This window comes from Rattus rattus, chromosome 7, assembly GCF_011064425.1.
Source record: "Rattus rattus isolate New Zealand chromosome 7, Rrattus_CSIRO_v1, whole genome shotgun sequence".
Taxonomy (NCBI): domain Eukaryota; kingdom Metazoa; phylum Chordata; class Mammalia; order Rodentia; family Muridae; genus Rattus; species Rattus rattus.
This window is the reverse complement of record NC_046160.1, coordinates 19,321,018-19,341,925: the sequence shown is the minus strand read 5'-3', so window position 1 is coordinate 19,341,925 and position 20,908 is coordinate 19,321,018. Positions and strand designations below refer to the sequence as shown.

The 20,908-nt window shown below is 45.7% G+C and overlaps 1 protein-coding gene across 1 annotated transcript in view; it reads right to left on the bottom strand.

The window, feature by feature from the left end:
• Positions 1–20,908, bottom strand: part of Xdh (xanthine dehydrogenase) — a 63,224-nt gene that overhangs the window by 21,604 nt on the left and 20,712 nt on the right. The window contains exons 5-18 of the mRNA XM_032908607.1: positions 17,937–18,005; positions 17,545–17,631; positions 16,277–16,418; positions 14,955–15,047; positions 14,227–14,378; positions 13,272–13,365; positions 11,769–11,878; positions 9,594–9,778; positions 7,634–7,808; positions 6,740–6,823; positions 5,087–5,256; positions 3,839–3,962; positions 1,745–1,864; positions 833–929 (exon numbers count right to left, since the gene is read on the bottom strand). Coding sequence (XP_032764498.1) covers positions 833–929; positions 1,745–1,864; positions 3,839–3,962; positions 5,087–5,256; positions 6,740–6,823; positions 7,634–7,808; positions 9,594–9,778; positions 11,769–11,878; positions 13,272–13,365; positions 14,227–14,378; positions 14,955–15,047; positions 16,277–16,418; positions 17,545–17,631; positions 17,937–18,005 — 1,702 coding nt within the window. The remainder of the gene's footprint in view (positions 1–832; positions 930–1,744; positions 1,865–3,838; positions 3,963–5,086; positions 5,257–6,739; positions 6,824–7,633; positions 7,809–9,593; positions 9,779–11,768; positions 11,879–13,271; positions 13,366–14,226; positions 14,379–14,954; positions 15,048–16,276; positions 16,419–17,544; positions 17,632–17,936; positions 18,006–20,908) is intronic.

Genomic DNA, 20,908 nt, shown 5'->3' with positions numbered 1-20,908 from the left:
AGCAACTGAGAAGCAAACTGGAACACTTGTTAAAGGAAAGGTATGGAAAGCCAAGGAAGCACCTGCTCACGGTCGCCTCTGGTGGCCAACTGGGATGAGACAGGGTCTTAAAGTCCTAACACTCTGTGACCTATGTCTGTCTGTCCAATCCTCCTCCCATTAAGGAAGCCAGAATAGCATCAAATACATCAGACACAGTCTTCTCACTGAGGCCACTGGGCATCTGGGATTTCATTGTAAAGTTTTGGAAAAGGTAAAAGAAAAGAAATTGTCGAACATGATTGGAACATGATTGGAATTCCTCGTCTTTTGGAATGGAATCAACCAGTTCTAGAGAACTAGTTAGCCGGCTAGTGACTTACCGTGGCCTAAGGGTCAAAGGATAAAGGTATCCTGAGGGGACTGAAGGGTAGTCTTGGCCTGGGCTGGAAACTGTGGACCTAATTCATAGAGTTAGAGTTCAGGGAGGATGGAGAGGGGCAGAATCTCACAGAGGGTAGGTAAGACCATCTTCCAGCATCTGGTGAGAGTGGGGAATTTGTCCCACAGATGGACACATCTGTGGCCACCATTCTCCCTACACAGCCTTCCAAAGACATAATGTAGGATTACTTGGGTATATCCAGCCCAGAGATTGAAGAATGAAGATTTAAATGGGAGAGGTTCCATCCCTGCTAACTGCCTACAGTTACATACCAAACACCAGAGGTTTCTTATATTAGAAGATGCTGTCAACTCAATTCCCTTCTCTAGGGTTCCCTCCATGTGTATCTCTAGAATTTAATTCACAAACCAATGTCCCCATCCCTTCTGCTGCATGGTGCCACCATACCTGAGACAACATTGTCAGCTTCTGAAAAGCCTTTCTTGAGATCTCCTTTCTCAATTTTTATCTCAGAGCCATAAAAGGAGTTGTTGTTTATAGCATCCTGAGGGTCAGAAAAGAAGCTTCAATAGCATGGCTTTCCAGGGAGGAAGATGATTCTGACCAGGAAGAGAGGACCTTTCTGAATTACTGCCCCTCCCCCCTCACAGATGTGCCGCTATGAGTTCTTTCATTCCCCAAAGCATGCGTTACTGGAGCTCAGGGAATCATGTTCTGTCCATCTCCTCCGTGGGAGAGGGACAGCTTTGAGACTTCTGGAAAAGCAGAGAATCCCAAAGGGAATCAACTGCCGCTGAAATGTGGGGCCTGAAATGCTCAGCTTGGTCATTAGTGGACTTAACCTAGGATGAAATGTAAGCCTTCCCGGAGCCTTTACTTTAGGGCTGGAAGGAATTCTAAAATCTACTTAGGGATGATCCTTATCTTATGGTAGGGTTACAACCCAGTAAATCTATTATACTGAAAATATCATACGCTAATGATTCAATGTACTAAACATACAGAATGAATGACATAGCTTCAACTAACTGACCTCAAACAAACTCAGAAAAACCTATATTATCATACAGTTGGACAACACTATCTAGCACGAGCCCTATTTCCAAATGCAATCTTGGATATAATATAGGATTTAAGTACTGTATTTGAAGTAAGAATCTGGGTGTTTGCAGACTATGCCTGTATGCCTTTGTTAATATGAGGACTCAAAGTCATGTAAACAGAACCAAGGGAAGCTGGTGTCAACCTTAGTCAAATCTCTATGTGCTACTCAAGTTGAAGGCTTTTCCCAGAGGATCCTCCAAAGGAACCATTGGGTACAGGAGCTCACTCTACAGGAGCGGACCACGTCTCAGATACCTGGATTGTGATAATGGCTGGAAGATCTTCATAGGTGATTTTCACCCCTCTCGCAGCTCTCTGTGCGTGTTCTGGGGTGTCAGCGACCACAGCACCAATGATGTGCCCAACACAAGTAACCTAGGAGCAGAGACAAGCTGTTAAAGATCATGAAGTTCATCAGGAAGCAAAGCTTTATGGGTATTCTGAAAAGCCAAGGGCTGGCCCCACCCTTTGGTCAATGCACATTTTAGGGATGCTCTCAGGCCTTTCTATCTCCTGACCTTACTACCTGAGGCCATGAGCCTCCTCATAAGAACTTAGAATCAATGTGACAGGAAGAGGACATAGAGATCACTGGCACCAGAATAGAAAATGTTGAGCTCAATGCCCAATTTTTGTATTTTCAATCTGGTAGCTTATTGCGAAGTTGCACAGGATAGAATAGACAGTGGTTCTTCTTGTCTGCTATGAGCCAAACAGGAGGCATGGGCTTGTTTCTCATCTTCAGTCTTCCCACCAGACCACTTTCCATCTCAAAGACACATTCATGTCTCATAACTTCATCTAGATCAGTAGTTCTCAACCTGTGGGTGGCGATCCCTTTGGGGGGTCACACATCAGATATCCTGAATATCAGATATTTATTCTCTGATTCATAACAGTAGTAAAATTATAGTTATGAAGCAGAAATGAAATAAGTTCATAGCTGGGGTCACCACAACTTGCAAAACTGTATTAATGGGTCACAGCGTCAGGATGGTTGAGAAACCTGCTCTTGATGCTCCAATGTTACACATCACAAAAAATGCTGGTTTAGACACGATGACCCCTGTTCTCTAATTTCTAGTGATTGTTGCTTCCTTTTATTAAGCCACTTCCTTAAAACTGTGTTTGTGTGTGTGTGCTATGTGCATGCGCATGTGCATGCATGTGCATATGCACATGCATGTTGTGTTAGATGTGTTTGTAGATGCTCATGTGTATATCTATGCACATGCCTGTGAAGGTCAGCATCTCTCACTGAATCTGGAGTTCAGTGATTGGCTAAACTGACTAACCAATGAGCTTTAGGAGTCTGCCTTCTAGAGTATACATGGTATGCCATAACAGCTCATATTTTGCATTGGTTCTGGGGATATAAACTCAGGTCTTCATGTTTGGGCAACAGCACAAAAAAACACTGAGCCATCTTCTATAGAAGTCAAAATGTATCTTCCTTGGGGATAATTTTAATCATATACTTACCACAAAATACATGGAAAAAAACAATTATACCACTTATCATATTAAAATGCAAGGTTTCCAACAGCACCAACCAATGCTCAGCATGCAAGCCTTTGGGGGTTGTCTCTGAAGGGTCAGTAAGTATTGGTGAGACTGCTCCTACAGTGCTGGCTGCTTGTAGCCAATTGATTCTTCATAAATAAGATACTAGCGACGCTCTTGGGATTCTAGACATTGATAAACTAATTTGCTCTTCTACCAGACGCTATAAATTTCCTCCACCAATGCTGTAGGAGTCCTTGTGTTTGCAGGGTTTTGTTCTTTGCTTCACCCCTCACATTAATATTTTAAAAATGCCATTAGCCTTCAGGAACACCTACTCAAATCTAATTTGCAACATTTAGTCAGTATTGGAATTATAAAATGACCATCTGGGAACTGTGAACAATTTGTAGCAACCATCTTCGGGGCTCAGAGGCTCAGTTATTCCAGGTTTTCATACAGTTGAAATCAATAAATAAACTGTCATAGAGGTAGGCTGTCTCACCTAGTGGTGGGCTTATGATCCCATTTCTAGTTAGTTCATTTAATGTATTCTTTCTTTCAGTAAAGGTACTTAATGCTATACCTTATAATCCTGGTTGTTAACTCACATACAGTCACCAACCTTGTTCTCCTGCCATTTTGGCAAGGAGTCTCCTATTATGCAAAAACAGCAGTCATCAATTAAACAATCAAAGAACATATTCTGTCCCTTGTGGATTATTCCAAATACTGGCCAAATTACATGACGGCAGCATACATGCAGGATTAGGAATTTGGAACAATCAGCACAAACTGAGAGAGAGAGATTTATTCCAGTTATTTCTGAGGACACCTCCAACATACCTCATCCTTCGCAAAGACAGTTTCATCGTTGAAAAGGCCGGTTGCGTTACTACTAGGGACATCCTCTGCGGTGAGGAAGCAAACAAACCCTGGCACCTTCTTGGCTTCTGAAGTGTCGATGGACCTGGAGAATGAGCAGAGTGCAGGGCCAGGTCAGCAAGAGAGGTAGGAGTTACTTCACCTGGCTTGGATAGCCTGTCTCATTAATGGTCTTCCCTCGACCAACATTTTTTCTCATCTCTGTCCTCTACACAGTTAGATCCTAGCTCATTTCTATTCTGTTCTGAAAATGGTGATTGAATACCTTCCAGGGAAGGGCCATTGTGCTAACTGCTGCTGGGATTACAGGATGGATAAGATGGCCCTTGTCTCCACAGATCAGATGCCAGCTCCTGTCTGGACTTCAAGTGCAGGGAGCCATATCTAAGAGAGCAGCAACCCTGGGGAGCTCTGGTTAGAATTTATCTCACTGGAACCAGCACTTCAAGGCCTTTGCTATGCCATGGATATAGTGGCCCTGAACATCTGCTCACAGACCATTTTCTCTTAATAGTGCTCGGACAATGTAGCAGAGCGTCCTAGACACAGTGAGGCAATCTGGACCTAAGGAGAAGGATGCTGGAGTTGACCAAGTCTACTTGATCAGAGCAGAGGCAGCTCAGGGAAAGTTCTAGAAAAGTGCCTTGAAAGATTAGTTTTCTAAGCAGTTAATCCTGACTTTTAAAGAGAGAGAGAGTAATTACTATTATCCCAATATTCCAGTTAAGGAAGTGAAAGTTTGAGAGAGTCAAGTACCTTGTTCAAAGTCACCACCCAGTTAGCAACATATCTGGGATCAGAGCCAAGGAAGGTGATGAGGTCCCCAGTCAGTGAAGCTTCTGCCCTTCCAACCCACCCATTCTCACACTGATAGGGTAGAGGCTGCTGGAGCACAGACAATATGTCATGGCACTGTTAACATGGGCTCAAGGCAAGGGCCAAGCCAAAGGATTCACCTGTAATCATGACAATCATGACGACAGAAACTAACTCCCAGACTGCCTGCCCTCTTACTCTCTTGCTCTCTTGGTCTCCCATGAGAACTTCAGGCGCCATGCCAGAACCCTTCCTGTTGCTCTCTGATGGGTCTGAGAGGACTTCCGGTCTCTATTCTAGGATGGGAGCCTCCCTCTGGGGGCCTCGTTCTCTTGGAATCTCCAGCTCCTACAAAACATGCTTCTCATTGACTCCTGGGGAAGCAACACTCACGTGATTTTAGCATGCGCCCGGGTGCTGGTGACCAGCCTGAGAGAGAGCTCATTCTCATAGCGGGGAATGTCATCACAGTACACGGCCTCCCCCGATGCCTGCATGTTTGCCGCCAGGTGAGGCAGGGGCCGGCCCACCATGTCCTCCTCAGACTGATCCTTTGGCACCTCCTGAAACAATACGGTTTCTAGTCAGCTTCTAGTTGGTTTCTAGAGCTTCTGAAGACACTGTTTCTCTATAGGCCTAGGGGATATCAGGAACCAGGAAAGGCCAGATAGCTCTCAGGGTAAAGGACAATAACGGGCACGTAGGTACTCACTGACAGGGTAGTCATAGTGTAAATATATCAATAAACAACAAAAGAGCCTAAATATGCGTTAGCTGTGAACTGGGTTAAATTCATACAACAGAGTAATATACGGCAATTCAAATATACTTTTGAAGAATTTAAAGCAGAAGAAAGGGCTTATTTTAAGCATAAAAATCCTATATGTGTATATTGACTGTTTCTATACAAAATAGCACACGCATGCTTAGGAAAAAATAGAAATAAAACAAAAATATATGAACTCTCCTTGTTGGTGAGATTATTTTGGGTGACTTTTCCCATTTATACTTCCTATATTTCCCATAATGTTTTAATAATTTTATAATCAATTTCTACTTTAGTCATTTTCAGAGTAGTAAAGGGTCTAATACCTACTGAGAATTTTTATGTGCCATGGACCTCTAGGCAGCTTAATTTAATTTTTCAGCACTAGAGATGGACCCAAGAGCTTACTCAGCTCCACCACAGAGTTGCGTGCCCAGCAAACACACGTCTATCCTTCCGTGTTCTGTGAATCGAGTTTGCCATTATCTGCATGTGTAGGAGGGTCTAATTAACTTGCCCAAGTAGCATAGAGGTGGTTTGCCCAAGGTCATGGAGTAAAGAAAGAGCAACATTTATATTCTGATCAGACAGCCATGCCTTAGAGCTAGCTCATCTATGGGCCACCAACTCAGGGCTCAGCAAACTGCAGCCAGCGCTTGGTTCTATAAATACTTACTTAGCTTGGCACAGTTATTTTTGGATGTTTTGTTCTGTTTCATTTTCAGAGACAGAGTCTCCTGTATACTGGACCATGTGGCTGAAGACAGACCATGTGGTATGCTCCTCCACAGATGTTTTATGGAGTGCCAGGGCCTGAACCCAGGGCTTCCTGCATAAGCCCGCACTCTTATCATCTGAGCTATCCCCCCAGTTATACATTTACAGCTGTTTTGTGCTACAGCGGCAGGATTTAGACATTGCGATGCACTGTATGGCTCACAAACTCTCAAATGCTGACAGGATATGTGCCGGCCTTTTACCTAGAAGATGTATGCATCTTCAAGAACACTGTTGGATTGGCACAATAGGGGCCAGGAAAGACAAAATAGATTTTTCTTTTCCCTGTGGAACAGACACAGTTAGGCATCCAGTCCCAAGAGAGAAATGGAGGCCATCAAGGGCAGGACAGCTGCACTGACAGCAGTGTGACTCTGATGTCCTTCCCTGGATGTTCATGCATCGTGTCCGTGCCACTCAAGTCAGTCCTTTGCCAAAGCTCAACCAGGAGACATCATATGTGGCTGCACAGCCCTGTTAATAGACACACTGTGTGTACTCACTTGGAAAAGCTGGACATTAGCTGGAGGGTCCTTCTGAAAGAGCAGGGTGGCACTGGCAAAGGTGGGGTCCAGTTTACCACACATCTGCGGAATGAGATAACAGGGGATGCTGAGATCAGATCCTGTCGTTTTCCTCCTTCTATCCACAAGTAATGAAAGTGATGAGTCGTCCTCCATCCCCTCATCCCCTCATCCCCTCATCCCCTCATCCCCCATCCCCCCTTCCCCCCCTCCCCCCATCCCCCCATCCCCTCATTCCCCATTCTCTCATCCCCTCATCCCCTCATCCCCTCATCCTCTCATCCCCTCATCCCCTCATCCTCTCATCCTCTCATCCCCTCATCCCCTCATCCCCTCATCCCCTCATCCCCTCATCCCCTCACCCTACAGTTTCGAGAACAGTGCTGGATCTGTCTTAAACTTTAAATGAGAGCTCTTAGGACTCGGTACTCAATAACTATGCCAACTACATTTACAGCCACCTTGATCCTGTACCTTAATGCTTAGTCCTTTCTCCCTGGCTTCCCATCCTTCCACATTTATGCAAGCCATTCTCTTTGTTGGAATACCACCTTACCCCCAGCCTTCCTTAAGTCTTCCTTATTCTCCTTTATTCTGGAAATACTTAATGATATGGAAGATGGTCACAATGTAACCTCCAGGAGAGCGTCCTGGTAGAAACCCCTTACTCAGCATGATTCCAGATCTACCTACAAAGTGATGTACGCAGGCCCAGACAGACATCACTAGATGAAGTGGTGGCACTGACCCCGCGCTGTCCTGACCCCTGCTCCTTTACTCTCAGATGTTGAGAGCAGAGAAGAAACTTTGACACACAGACCAGCCTCCTGAGTCCCCGGATATTGTGCTGAAGACACTCGGCTGCACACTCACATCCTCAAGGTCTGCTCTGCCCAGCTTCTGGAGCACTGTCAGGTAGAACTTGAAGAAGAAGCTGAGGGTGAGGGTGCGCCGGAATTCCACCATACCACCAGGGGCGTCGGGGGCCAGGTGCAGCTCCTCTGCCAAGCCGGCACACACGTTCTGCAGCAGCTCCTCATTCCAGGACCTGGAAGAGGGCAGAAGAGGGCTTGCTCCCTCCCACCATCTCCATCACTCAGTGTGTCTGAGAGACCTGGGCTCGGGCTTTGGCTCACACGCCACAAACTGCAGAACCACAGGCAAACTGCTTGATCTTCTGGTGCCTTAGTCCCCTCATCTTTAAAAGCACACACAGTTTTCTTTCTATGCCAATAGATAGATTAGATAGATAGATAGATAGATAGATAGATAGATAGATAGATACATACATACATACATACATACATACATACATAGATACATACATACATACATAGATACATAGATATATAGATACATATAGATAGATACATAGATAGATATATAGATACATATATAAATACATAGACAGATAGATACATACATACATACATACATACATACATACATAGATACATAGATACATTAATTTTTGAGATTATAATAGAATTACATTTCTTCCTTCTGTTTACTCTCCCCAAACCTCTCATATAGACCTTCCCACCATCTTGCAAGTCATTACCCCCCATTTTTAATTGTTATTGCATGCACATATGTATGCACATTTGTATTCCTAAATATAGACTGTTCAGTTTATATAGTGCTACTTGTATATATTTTTAAACAGCCCCTCAAAAATGAGTAACTCTAGCTCCTCATAAAGTGCTAGGCAATGTCCTAAGTACTTGGTGTGAGTTGTTTGTTTTCATTTAATTAAGCATTAGCGTAGGGAGAAGTCTGATGCCCACTTTACCACTGAGAAAGTTTGGAATAGAGAGACTAAGTAATGCAGCTCCTCTGGTTGGTAGTGGGGCCAAGGAAGCAACTTTCAAGCTCAGCTCTATCTCTTGTGTGTGACCGTCGTAAGGATCATATAAGATAATGTCAGTGCCCAGCTGCTGCCTTGCAGTAGCCCTGGTCCTAGTAGGAAGGAATAGGATTGACCTTAAGAGTATGAGTATCAGTGGTAGTAGCAGTAATAATAGAAGAAGAAGAAGAAGAAGAAGAAGAAGAAGAAGAAGAAGAAGAAGAAGAAGAAGAAGAAGAAGAAGAAGAAGAAGGAGGAGGGGAGGAGGAGGAGGAGGAGGAGGAGGAGGAGGAGGAGGAGGAGGAGGAGGAGGAGGAGGAGGAGGAGGAGGAGAAATAGTGGTGGATGCCACCAACAACTGCAGCCATACTGCTAATGTCAGAGAGAGGCATGGTGGTAACCATAGTAACAGTAACACTAGGCATAGACGCAGCAATGTCGATAAGAATGATGCCAGAAATGTTGCTACGTGGACTTGGTGGCAGCAGTGGCAATTATACTACTATCTACCAGCAGGAATAGCAGCATCTGTGACAGCAGTGTAGTGGGAGCGACAGCGACGGCGGAAAGTAGCCACAGTTACAGTACCCGTAACTGCTAGCATCAATAGTATTAACGGTGCCCGTCGCTTGTAATGTGCTAGCTGCACTGGCAGTGGTGAGAGCAGTAGCAGCAGCAATGCTAACCGTAAAAGCAGGGTTACCGATGGTCACGTTCACTGTAACAGGCTTAGACAAGAGAGGCCAACAGCAGAAGCAGCAATAGTAGTAGAAGATACTACCACAGCAGAGACACTAGCCATACTGTGGTATTAGAATGAACAGCCACAGCTGTAAGACCAGTGGCGACAGTAGTCATGACCGCAGTATTAGAAGCATTGCTAGAAGGAGCAACAACAGAACCGCAGCAGAAGCAGCTGCAGCAATAGTTACACCCCAGGAGCCGGTGCAGCGGTGCAGCCAGCTTCCCGGTGCAGCCCATGCTTACTTCGATAGCTGCTTCGGAGTGGTCTTGAGGGCTGAGATAGTTCTGTCGGCCATCCCTCCAAAGCAAAGGGACAGTTCCTGCACTTCAATGGTCCCCGGTTTGAACAGGACTCTCATGCCACTAGTCACCTTGGCAATGTCATCTTCTCTCCTGGAGGCCTGCTTGAAGGCTGAGAAAAACTCTCCCTTTAAAAAAAATGGCTGGCATGAAACACAGGGCCGTGATCAGATGGCAGGGAGAAGACAGGGGAAGGATGTGAGTGTGCGTTAAAAACCAGTGGGGAGTTAGTCTCAGCGAAGATAAGCATCCTTAGACTACATTTTTAGAAGTTCCTGGTCACAATCTGGAATGGGTCAAGGCTTCCCTGCCAGTCAGGTAATTTGGGGGTAGGTGGTCTTTACAGAGCAAACAGCTGGAAGAAAAAAAGATGCCCCAACCACTAAAGCTCGCAGAGACACATTCTGGTGCCAATACCAGAATCCACTGGCCCCTCCAAGGACTTCAATGAAAACTCCTTGCACGCTGCCTCTCCATCTGGGATAGGGAGACGTGGTTATAGGCTGCGACACACCCTTGCCTGCGGCTCCCCAGATGGTGTATGCCTTCCCTCCCACCAGTACACTGCAGATTGAGACATCCTGCTTCCTGTAAACCTGCGTCCCTCTGTGAAACAAGTGCTGCTTTTTGTTCGAAACGCGTTTCTCTCCTGGGCTGAACCAGCTCTGTCTCTAGGAAGAGGGCGATAGTAAGAGTCACTTTCCAGAAAAGAACCATGCGACATCCTCCCTCTGCATTGTGCTGCTCTCGGGTTTGCGACCAACCTGGCCCTGCGTATTTCAATTAATGCTAAAGGCCCTTTGCTCTGAAGGAGCCACACAGACTCCCCAGGCGTGATTCTTGGTGCTGACATGACCTGGAGCATCTTGCTCAGAGCTTGAACTGTTCTAAAGCACACAGTGTTCCATGTGTGTCACCGGTTGTCAGGGTAATGGTGTCCTTTCTTGATAAAACTGTCTAGCTCACAGCATAAAGTCTCCTTCCTTTTGTCAAATGATAGCTTTTGTTAAAAACCACACCCGAGAAATAAAAGCCAGGCCTTGTGAATCCCGACTCTATCCCCTTTCCCCACTCAATTAAAAAAAAGAACTAGTGATTCGTGAAATTCAAAATTCCGAGACTCGTTGCTCAAAATAGTCTATAAACACAATCTGGAAAATCATTAGGAGGCCGCCTCAGGGGCATAATTGCTCAGATTGAATTAGCATTCTCATTAAGGAGGTCAAAATCCATAGGCGCAAACATCGGCTATGCGCTCCCTGTAACCCGTAGTTACCCTGGCAGCTGCCTTGTCCGCCTCGCCCAGAACATTTTCGTGATATGTGGCTGTATTCTCAGTTGGTGGCTGCTGAGGGGAGAACTACACTGAGCCAAGCCACCCAAGGCGCCACATCTGCCCAAACAAATCAGAAAAGATGCTCATAGAGCCCAGGTCCAGCAGTGCCAGGCTAGAGCACATCCAAGGTCGGTGTGAGTTAGTTGTTTTACTCACAGTAGCCTTTTCACTCTGCATGCAGGACCTATACATGTCACCTTGGGAAGATAATATCACTGGCACGGGTCAGGAATAGCTAACAATCGGAGATGTTCTTGAACTGTGCTGAACTGTTGGTTGATTACCTCTATTGGCCCATTTCTACCAGGAACCGTGATGAAGCTCTGTCCTTCAGCCTTCCCTGTAGTCTGTATGGTACGTTATACTGTGCCAATGTAGGTTTTAGAGAGGTCATGGGGCCTCAGAAAGGTGAGACAAGGGGTTGGGGATTTAGCTCAGTGGTAGGCGCTTGCCTAGAAAGCGCAAGGCCCTGGGTTCAGTCCTCAACTCCGAAAAAAGAAAAAAAAAGAGAGAGAGAGAGAGAGAGAGAGAGAGAGAGAGAGAGAGAGAAAAGATGAGAGTCACTCTGGATCCCATGCCTGACTGCTGAGTTCCACAGTCCATGCCCTGCAAGTTCTTGTCCAGGAACGGCAGGATTCAAAAGCAAAGTCAGTGAAGAAGGACCCACGCATGTTAAAGTTGAAGGATATTGATATGGTTCTGAGACTGTCTTTGTGCTCCTTATCTGGAGTATGACACTGGTATAGTTTGGACAGAGCCTAGAGCAAACTCTGCTGTCTTACCTCCTTGCTATAGGGGATCTCGATGGACAGCAATATCTCCTCTGGCCTGAGCAGAGTCTTTCTGTAGCCAGGGAAGAAGGTATGATCCATCCGAACAGTTCTCCTGGTACCTATGGGCAGACAAGATGATGACAGCCACACGCAGATGAGACTGGGGGTACACTACGAGCAGGGGACAGTCCATCAGTGGGACAAGTTCCCCTTCATGCTCTCTGATACCACAGTCAATGGAAGCAGGTGGCAGAATTAGAACCAAGTCTCCTTCTGAGGTCTTCAAACAGTGTCTGCTGGTCAGTGTCTAACAATCATCTATTTGGAGGGAAGAAAGCTCGGGTCTGTAGTCTGTCATTCTATGGTATAAATAGACCCGCCATCGCCAAGGTCATGCAAAGCCACTGAGTGTGAAGTCGGAGTAAAGGCAAGAGAGATTTGTATCACTGTTCTCATCACCGTCTTCTGCCAGAGCTGATGAGGATTGTCCTTAATGAGCTGGCATCTGGGAACTCAGATTTCAGAAGGGTTCTTACAATTTGGGTAGCGTGGCATATGTAATAAGAAATCTTGGGTAGTGACTCTCTAGCACGTTTCTCTGGCAGACAATATTTCTCTCAGGGCCCTAGCACACTCTCAGGTGAGATAATCCAAATGGCCAGTCCAACTGTAAATCCCCTACTAAGACTATAGAAATCAATGTGGAGGTTTCAAAAGAATAAAGCTACCATATCTGGATACTATCCCTTCTGGACAAAACCCCAAAGGAATCTATGTCCCTAGATGCCCATGTTTAATGCTGTTCTATTCACAACAGCAAGGAAAAGGAATCAGCCTAGATATGTATCAATAGATGAGCAGTTAACAAAACTGTGACCCACAGAGTAAATGCAATTCTAATTGGCCAGAAGGAAAAATGAAATTATAAAATGTGCAAGAAAATGGATAGAGTTGGAAAATATCCTACCGAGTGAGGTAAACCAGACTCAGAAGGACAAATACTACAACTTCTCTCTCATCTGAAGCTCCTAGTTTCTAATATTTTCTATATGTACTTTGAATGGGTGACCATGGATAGAAGCCAGGAAACTAGGAAGGGACCCATGATGGGGGTCAAAAGGCTTTTAAGAGAAGATAACTGTAAAGTTTAAGTTGTATAAAGAGGGGAAATATTGGGGATAAAGGGGTACAGTGAGGACAGAATAGGGGACAGGAAGATAGAGGGGAGGCCCAACCAAACCTAGAGTGTGTGAAAATGTTGTAAGGAAACCTGCTATTTTGTATGCTAATTTTAAAAAATTGAATTTAAGAAAGAAGAAACAAAAAGCGAGACAATGCCTAACTCTCTCAGCCCCGCAACCTGGGTTGATCTCTCTGCAACTTCTGTGAATAAAAACCTTAAATCATTGGAGATCACTGAATTTGGGGCTTCGTTCTCTAGAAAAGGCCCCATGCAGTAAGACTTTCCTCCCCCAAGTCACTCTTTCTGGATCCCCGTCTCAGGCAGCTCACCTCTAGACACGAGAGTCAGCTTGGCTCCACTGGCCATGAACACAGGGTTGAGGTCAGAGATGGGGCTGGCAGTGATGATGTTCCCTCCGATGGACTGGTGAGGGCGAGCAGAGAGTGAGTGAGTGAGTGAGCTGCTCAGACCCCTCCTGCAGGGCAGGAGGTAAGAGCTGTGCTGGTAGGCACCCCCAAGGACCTGACTCCCCCAGCAGCCCAGGGAGTCATAGCCGTTCAAGGAAACACAAACCTAAAATCAAAACACTTGGGATGGGTTCTTAGCTCTGAAAAGCCCAGACGCCTCAGTAAACTGAAGGTAGCTCTTGTGAATCGTTTCCCCTTCCCCAACATATTTTTTTTTTCAGAAAGGATTGAGGTGAGTTATCACAAGGGGTCAATAAAATGAAATTCAAGATAAAGATCAAGGAAACAGGACAACGTTTAGATGAATAGTTGGCTCTTTTTGGATCTGAACTTCGTGGCAATTTGATAATAATCAGATCGACCGTTGTGTTACAGAACGGAAGAGGAAAGGTGGTTCGAGCTCAGAACAAAACACCTTCTCGGAAGCACGATTAGGGGAACTGGGAACAAGGTGTGTGTCGCTCTCTGTGTGTTTCTCTGTCTGAAACTAGAAGTAGCTCTGAAGGCTGACAGAATGGCCAACAAGTGGACCCTTCCCTCCTCTGGAAGGGGGCTCTGTACTTCTGGCTCTCCCCTAAACTCTGAGGGGGTCCATCCCCTCCCAGGTCCGGCTTCTCTCTAAGATATCTCTCATTCACATCCTGAGAACCTGGGCTAACTTGAGGAAGAGGGAGATAGGACACTGTCTCTCCAACCTCGAGGGAGGAGTCTGAGTGTTTCTCAGTTGTGCATGGGCCGTCTTCATGAGAAGTTCCCAGGGGCTTATCTCAAACGTGGCTGTTCATCCCTCCTCTCTGCCGCTGACCCAAGGACTCACCGCCACCGACTTGACCTGCTTGCCCGCAAACCAGCGCAGCTGCTCCATCACGCCTCTGAACACCTCTGTCTTTTGCTCTGGAAGTTTAGCAATCTCCTCCGCCAGGACACTTTCCACCAAGCTAAGGGGGCAAGAAGCTCCGAAGGAGATCCCTGGGGATGCGTGCAGGAAACAAAGTCACTCCTAGCTGGCAAGACCTTTCATAGGCTGCTTGCTCCTGCAAAACGGAGCCAGGCTGAAGCAAGACTTCTCTTTATAGGGCCCAGAGAAGCTACTTAATTAATGCTGCACGAGCCGGGACGATGCCTATACCTCTGGATTCCATAATCAACACACTTTCCTATAATCAGTGATTCTCAACCCAACAAAAACCACTCTGGAAGTGAAGTTCTGGCTTAAAAGGGGGAGGGGCGTTGGGGATTTGGCTCAGTGGTAGAGCGCTTGCCTAGCAAGCGCAAGGCCCTGGGTTCGGTCCCCAGCTCCGAAAAAAAAGAAAAGAAAAAAAAAGGGGGGGAGGGGCACACAAACACTCTCACAGCCACGTCTCTAGTTACATCCTCACATGATTAAATGTCTCATCAGGACCAACCAACACCAAGATTCTTACAGCCTCCTACGAGAGATGACCACGCATGCTCAGTGGAAGGAAGGTGATGAAGACTGCTCTTATTCAAACCACCCCTGCCCTGTACCAGGAGGGCTCCAGGGGACGAAGATGGCAGCCTTACCCTCAGGCCCATGCACCACTGAATTCAGTTCAGGGATCCAGGCTGGGCAGACGATCAGAGGAAATAGCATATTCTTAAATTTCATTTCAATGCCTTTGGGGATAAGAAACTTGGGTTAGAGAACTTAGTGGTTTCCCCCACATCGTGCATGGGACTAACGGCTTTGTTTAGCATCTCACTGAGCACCAGGAGGGAGCTCTAGATTAGGAAACAGAACAGGTGAGGAGGAACTAGGCCAGTCATAATCTCTGTCTTTCTCTATCAAAAACAAGTAAAAAGAAAAAAGAATTCAGAGTCACTACAATGCGTGAGTATTGTGTAGTGACATTAGAAATCACAAGATATTAAGGAATATCCAAAATTCTTCCAAACACTGTGCTCTAACTTACTTGATATTCCTAATAGCCCTGGGGGGGACTGTAGATTTCTGCTTATAGATGTGAAACTGAGGTGTGGGAATGTCTACCTTTAAAAATAAAATCATTTATATGTATGTGTGCACGTGTGCAGTGTAAGCGTGTGCATGTCACGTGTGCATGTTGTACATGTAATATCAGAGGGCAACTTTCAGAAGTTTGTTCTCTCCTTCCACCGTGGGTCCTGGAGATAGAACTTGGGCCATTATGCTGATGTAGCTAACATCTTTTCCCCACTAAACTATCTCACTAGCCACACATATTTTGCTCAAATCCACAGCTAGGAGAAATCACGTTTCAGTTTTGGACCCATAGTTAGGGGGAGGGTAAAATAGCAAAAACACCAAAGCCTTAAATTCAAGCAAGAGAAGACAATGAGATATAAAATGTCAAATCTCTCTTCCAACCTCCAGTATCACTGTCTGGGCTCCTCAAGGTGAGGAATCCTTACAGGGCTTCACCTTTTTTGCATTTAGCATCACTTTTAGACCCCATCCCTCTGAGACCAGGAGAGCTGTGAGGGAAGGAACTTTTTCTCTTAGATCTTTGTGTCCATAGCTCTTCCCAGAGATGGGGAGGGTCTCGGCTGGTACTCTGTGGATGTTCATGGAGAAAATCAGCAAGTATGAGGATCACACCTCTTATCCAAGCAGCCCTCTGAGAAGCTATTTCACTCCATACACAGTAACGGAAGACCAGGAACCTCTCTCAGGCAGGGATTGAACCAGGCCTCACTGACTTCCAAGCCAATGTCTTGGGAGTCCATGTGCACTGAGCTTCTCAGCGTGTTCCCTGAACACCCAAATACCCAATAAAGGAATGAGTAGTGAGCAGGGGGAAGCTCAGGGAGAGAGAGCAGGGACGGAAAGAGCCCGGCAGTACCCAAAGGTCTCCATGTAGTCTTACCTATCTCCGTGTTTCCCACCACCAGCTTGGCATCAGGGTGCTGAGCTTTCAGGTCAAGCAGCTCCCCCATAGTTGAAGCCTGGATCCAGGTCACACGTTCCCCTTCAAAACGCAGCTTCTTCCGGGAAGTGTCTTTCAGCCTCTGAGAAGTATAGTTCGCTTACTGTATGTCTCCTTCCTACCACCATTCCCCACAAGGAATCACTATTAAAGCTGCAACGGGGTCAACCTGTTTACGGACTTGTCTAATACTGAACTCAGAGCTCGCAGGCCAAGAGACAAAGTGAAGGGGTAGTTACATGCACTAAGGTGCTCTGCTGGCCCTGTTTAGTACATCATAGCACTCTTTGAAAGGAGCCCACGAGATCACCTGTGCATCCCTGTTAAGGCTGAAGACCAAGGAGATTATGGAACCTGCTAAAAGTCACCTGCTAGGAGGAACCCAAACCAGACATCTCAGGTTCTTGACACTGTCCCACAGTCTCCAGGAGGCACAGAGGACAAGGAATGGGAAACATCAGAGGTCAGGAGGACAAACATCCAAGAGCAAAGATCATGCAGAGGAGGGCTGCATGAGGGTGGATGATACTGGATGGTAAAAGAATCCCAGGTATCAAACTGATGGTGTCTTCAAGGGTTCCCAGTCATGCCAGTGACACTGATAATCTACCCTCCGACCTGTTGAACTTTTGAGGCAGGGTTCAGGAGCTTATATCCCCAAGAAGTATGAATCCCGGAGAAGAGGTTTGAATCTTTCCTTGCAATAAATATAAATGAACATAATTAAGTAGGCATGAGGTTGTGTCTCTAAGACAGAACCTCAAGCCGTGTTCACGTCCTTTCAACGCAGCAGCTCTGTTTTATGATTCCTTTAAAGAAGTAAGCTACCTGGAGAGAGGGAAATTTGGGGGTTGATGGGCTTCCACATAGAGATAGCCAGGAGGTCCAAATTGATACACAGTGCAATACAATAGTGTTTCACCATAAAGACCAATCTCTATTCCTGTGGGGGTTAAAGTCCATGAAGAACGTGGACATGGAGTCATGTTACTGCATGTATGACACAGGTAAGGGGGAGCAAGGGATGCTACTGGATAGGAGGGTCTTGCCTCCAAGGAATGTCAGGAAAAGGAAGGAGAACTAAGTTTAAATGTAAGACCAAAATCTAAGATGAAAATGTACAAAGTTCTCAGCAGCCATGTACACAAAATAGAACACGGAGCTCATGGAACAGATATTTGGCTAGACTTCTCCCCGCTATCACCTACCAGCAACTCTGGGGGGAAGATGGGCTCTTGGGTGGGATCTAAAGGTTTGAAATCCTCTGGGTTGAATAAAGAAGGTGAGAGAGAAATCTGCAAGGAAAGGGAACAACAGTTAAGTATCGGAGCTCGGGTTGACAGATCCAACTCTTCCTTCAGGTGAGCTCTTTCCCAGGTAGGGGGCCGTCTGGTCCTGGGAGAAGAAACAAGTCTTCTCTGCCAGAGAAGCCAGAGGTAATGAGCATCTTCATCACCTGAGCACCTTCATCACCTGAGCATCGCCACATCTCACTGATCCTTTTTCCACCACCACTTTCCAGGGAAAGAGCCTAGTAAGCCCCACCCATCCATCCCAGGTCTGAGGCTGCCCCCACTAGGCTTCCAGAAACCCCCATTACCGTTTGGTCTTTTGTCTGGTTCATACAGCAGTTTGGGTTGTTTCCACTCCCTCCACAGCACCCACCATCCTGAGAAGATGACACACATCCACATAAGAACATTTCCAGTTCCACAGAACCTAAGGAAAGTCCAGTACTCTTATCTACTGAAGCCCAGATCTGCTAATCCCAGCCTGCGTCAACGGGAGGAGCGCTGTCTCCACCCAGAGAGCCAGGTCCCAGCTGTGTGCTTGCTTCACTAACATGGATTAAGGAAGTCTTTGAGGCAAAGGGGAAATTTAACTTGCAAGAAAATACCTTCCACAAAAGTTAGGCTGTACTCTATCACAATGTATGTTTCTATCTGCTTTCCTTCTCTGCCTGTTTCCTTAAGAAGCCCCTAAGAGAAACATTCTTGCCACTTCTCACAAGACTCTCTTACCACTCTCACAAGAGGTGCTACTTTTAGACCAGCTGAGATGTATGGAACTTGGCTAGGATACTCTGTAGCTGGGGTCTTTGTCATGAATGTCCTGCCTCAGTACCTATCTCAAAGATGCATCCAGCCAGTGTGCCCAATGGCCTCTAGTGCTTACTATGCATTTCCCACAGGAAGCTAAACACTCCGCTCCTCACTGTGACTGTGCTCCTGAGAAAGAGCATGGGTCACCCCCTCACTTATGGGGAAGTGCTCGCTCAGACCTCTCAGGAGGTCTGTGATCAAGTACAGAAGAGATTGCTGCCTCCCTCAACTGAAGCAGCACATGGCGGGTAAATGGGTGTTCGCCTCCTCAAGAAGGCAGGAGACACTCCAAAATCATGAAGTTAATGCTAAGAAATAAATGTGGGGGGCTCAGTTTCCTAGGGTACTGGGTCCTGATGGAGTAAGCTGGGGCCAGGCTACCCTTCTGTGTGTGAGTCAGAAGAGACAATTTTCATGCTGGCCTTTCTCCAAAGAGGTAGAGACCTTTGCATGAAGACGCTCTTAGAAGGCCTTGGAGGTGAAAGGTGCGGCCTTTGAGAACTATGAGCAAGAGAAACCCTTGCCAGTTCATACCCCATGGAGCTCTGTGTGCAGAGCCCTCTGGCTCCTCAGCTGTGTTCCTGCATACCAGACTCGTTCTGTGTATTCCAGACACACACACCCTCTCCCATCATGCCCTTCTCTATGCTTAGACAGGAAGAGTGAGCCCTTAAAATCTCTTTCCAGCTTTCTTCTTGGAGAAGGGGTAATGAGGTTGCATTCTCAGACTTTCTGGAAGGGAGAAGGATTTTCATACAGTAAAGCATCGCCTTGGTCACCTGTCCTTCCTGAGGAAGAACACATATTACATAAGCAACTTTTTCCAGACAATGTGTTGCAACATTTTACTACTTGGAAACTTTTCCTTGCTAATTCATTGGTATATTTAGGCCTTAAATTACTGTGATGTAGAATGAGTCACCCAGAGTCTCCTGAGGCTGACTTTTCTGTCCACACCCTCCCATGCTCTGTTTTATGAGGCAAGCAAGAAGATACTGACTAAAATACCCAAAGCACCAAGAGAGAGAAATTCTACCAACTTAGAATTCTGAAAGCTTTTTAGACTCATATTTAAAAGTTAAACAAGCAAACAAAAATAAAGGTCACAGTGAATCGCACATGCGACCTCAGTGATTAGGACGCAGAGGCAGGAGAATGGGTACAAGTCAGAAGCCAAGTGGGAGGTCATAGGTACAACGGCCCAATCAAGAAGAGATAAAAACCCTTTATCTGGATCATGGTGGCGCATGCTTTAATCTCAGCATCCAGAGGCAAAGCCAAACAGACCTCTGTGAGTTCAAGGCCAGCCTTGTCAATAGAGTGAGTACCAGGACAAGCCAGGGCTACACAGAGAGATCCTGTCTCAAAACCCTACCCCCAAAACAAAACTTAGAAAGCCTCAATGTGTATGTAGATAACAGCAAGGCATCAGAAGGAAAATATTGCACGATAAGTTTTTAAGTGTATTAAACTGAACAAAATAAAACAGAGAAGTGCAGGGACAATTACTTTCAATGGAGGTGGCAACACTTCACAAGAAATGGACAAATCCTGCAGACAGAGAGGTCAGTAAGGACGCAGCTGGGCCTGACCAGTTCTGTGGCATGTACTTGGAGAAACTGTGAAGTAACACGTGCAGAAGTACCTCAGCCCACTTTCCAGACAAGGAAAGTGCTATAGTATTAGTACGTTATTTGTCCTGAAGAGAACATTTTTCCCATTTAATGAGATTCATTTTCATTTTACAGGGAACAACCTTTCCTGAGGCCATCTTATTTACTCTTTATTGGGAATGTAGAGATCGAACCTCGGACTCAGACTCAATGTTTACAAAGGATTTTAAGTTAAGGTAAAGTCTGATTCAGAATAGCCTTAAAAGCCACATCCGGTCTGTCTTTATTTCTGTATGTATGCATGTATGTATGTATGCATGTATGTATGCATGTATGTATGTGTATATATGTGTTTATTTATTTATTTTGATGCATACTTCTCCATTAAGCATAAATGTTCATAATGAGAGTGTCTCATTACATCTCCATTTTTCACTGCTTCAGCAACAGGCAAAACCAAAAGCTATGAAACAAAGACTAAGAGAGATTGTTGAAGCTGAGGTCGTGTTGCTAGGATCGTGAAGGCTGAAGGCATCGTGGAAATGGTATGTAATACGCTACCTGACTGGAGTATTCCTTTCTGGAATTCCAGGTGCTTAAGGTAAGAGGTTACGCACGGCCCTGCTTTCCAGGAAGCAGCCATGATGGAATTAGTCTAGAGGTTTTTTCCTAAGCCTCCATTATTATCCACCTAATGTTTATTATTCCATAGTCATCGCCTTCCCTTCACTTTGATCTGAGTAATCTGTATTTGTCCCTCAGATAGCCTGACTCAAAGCTTATTGCTTTCATTGATTTTTTTTTTAAGAACTAGATTTTGTTTTGTTGATTTTCCTCTACGGAATTCCTGGTTTTGG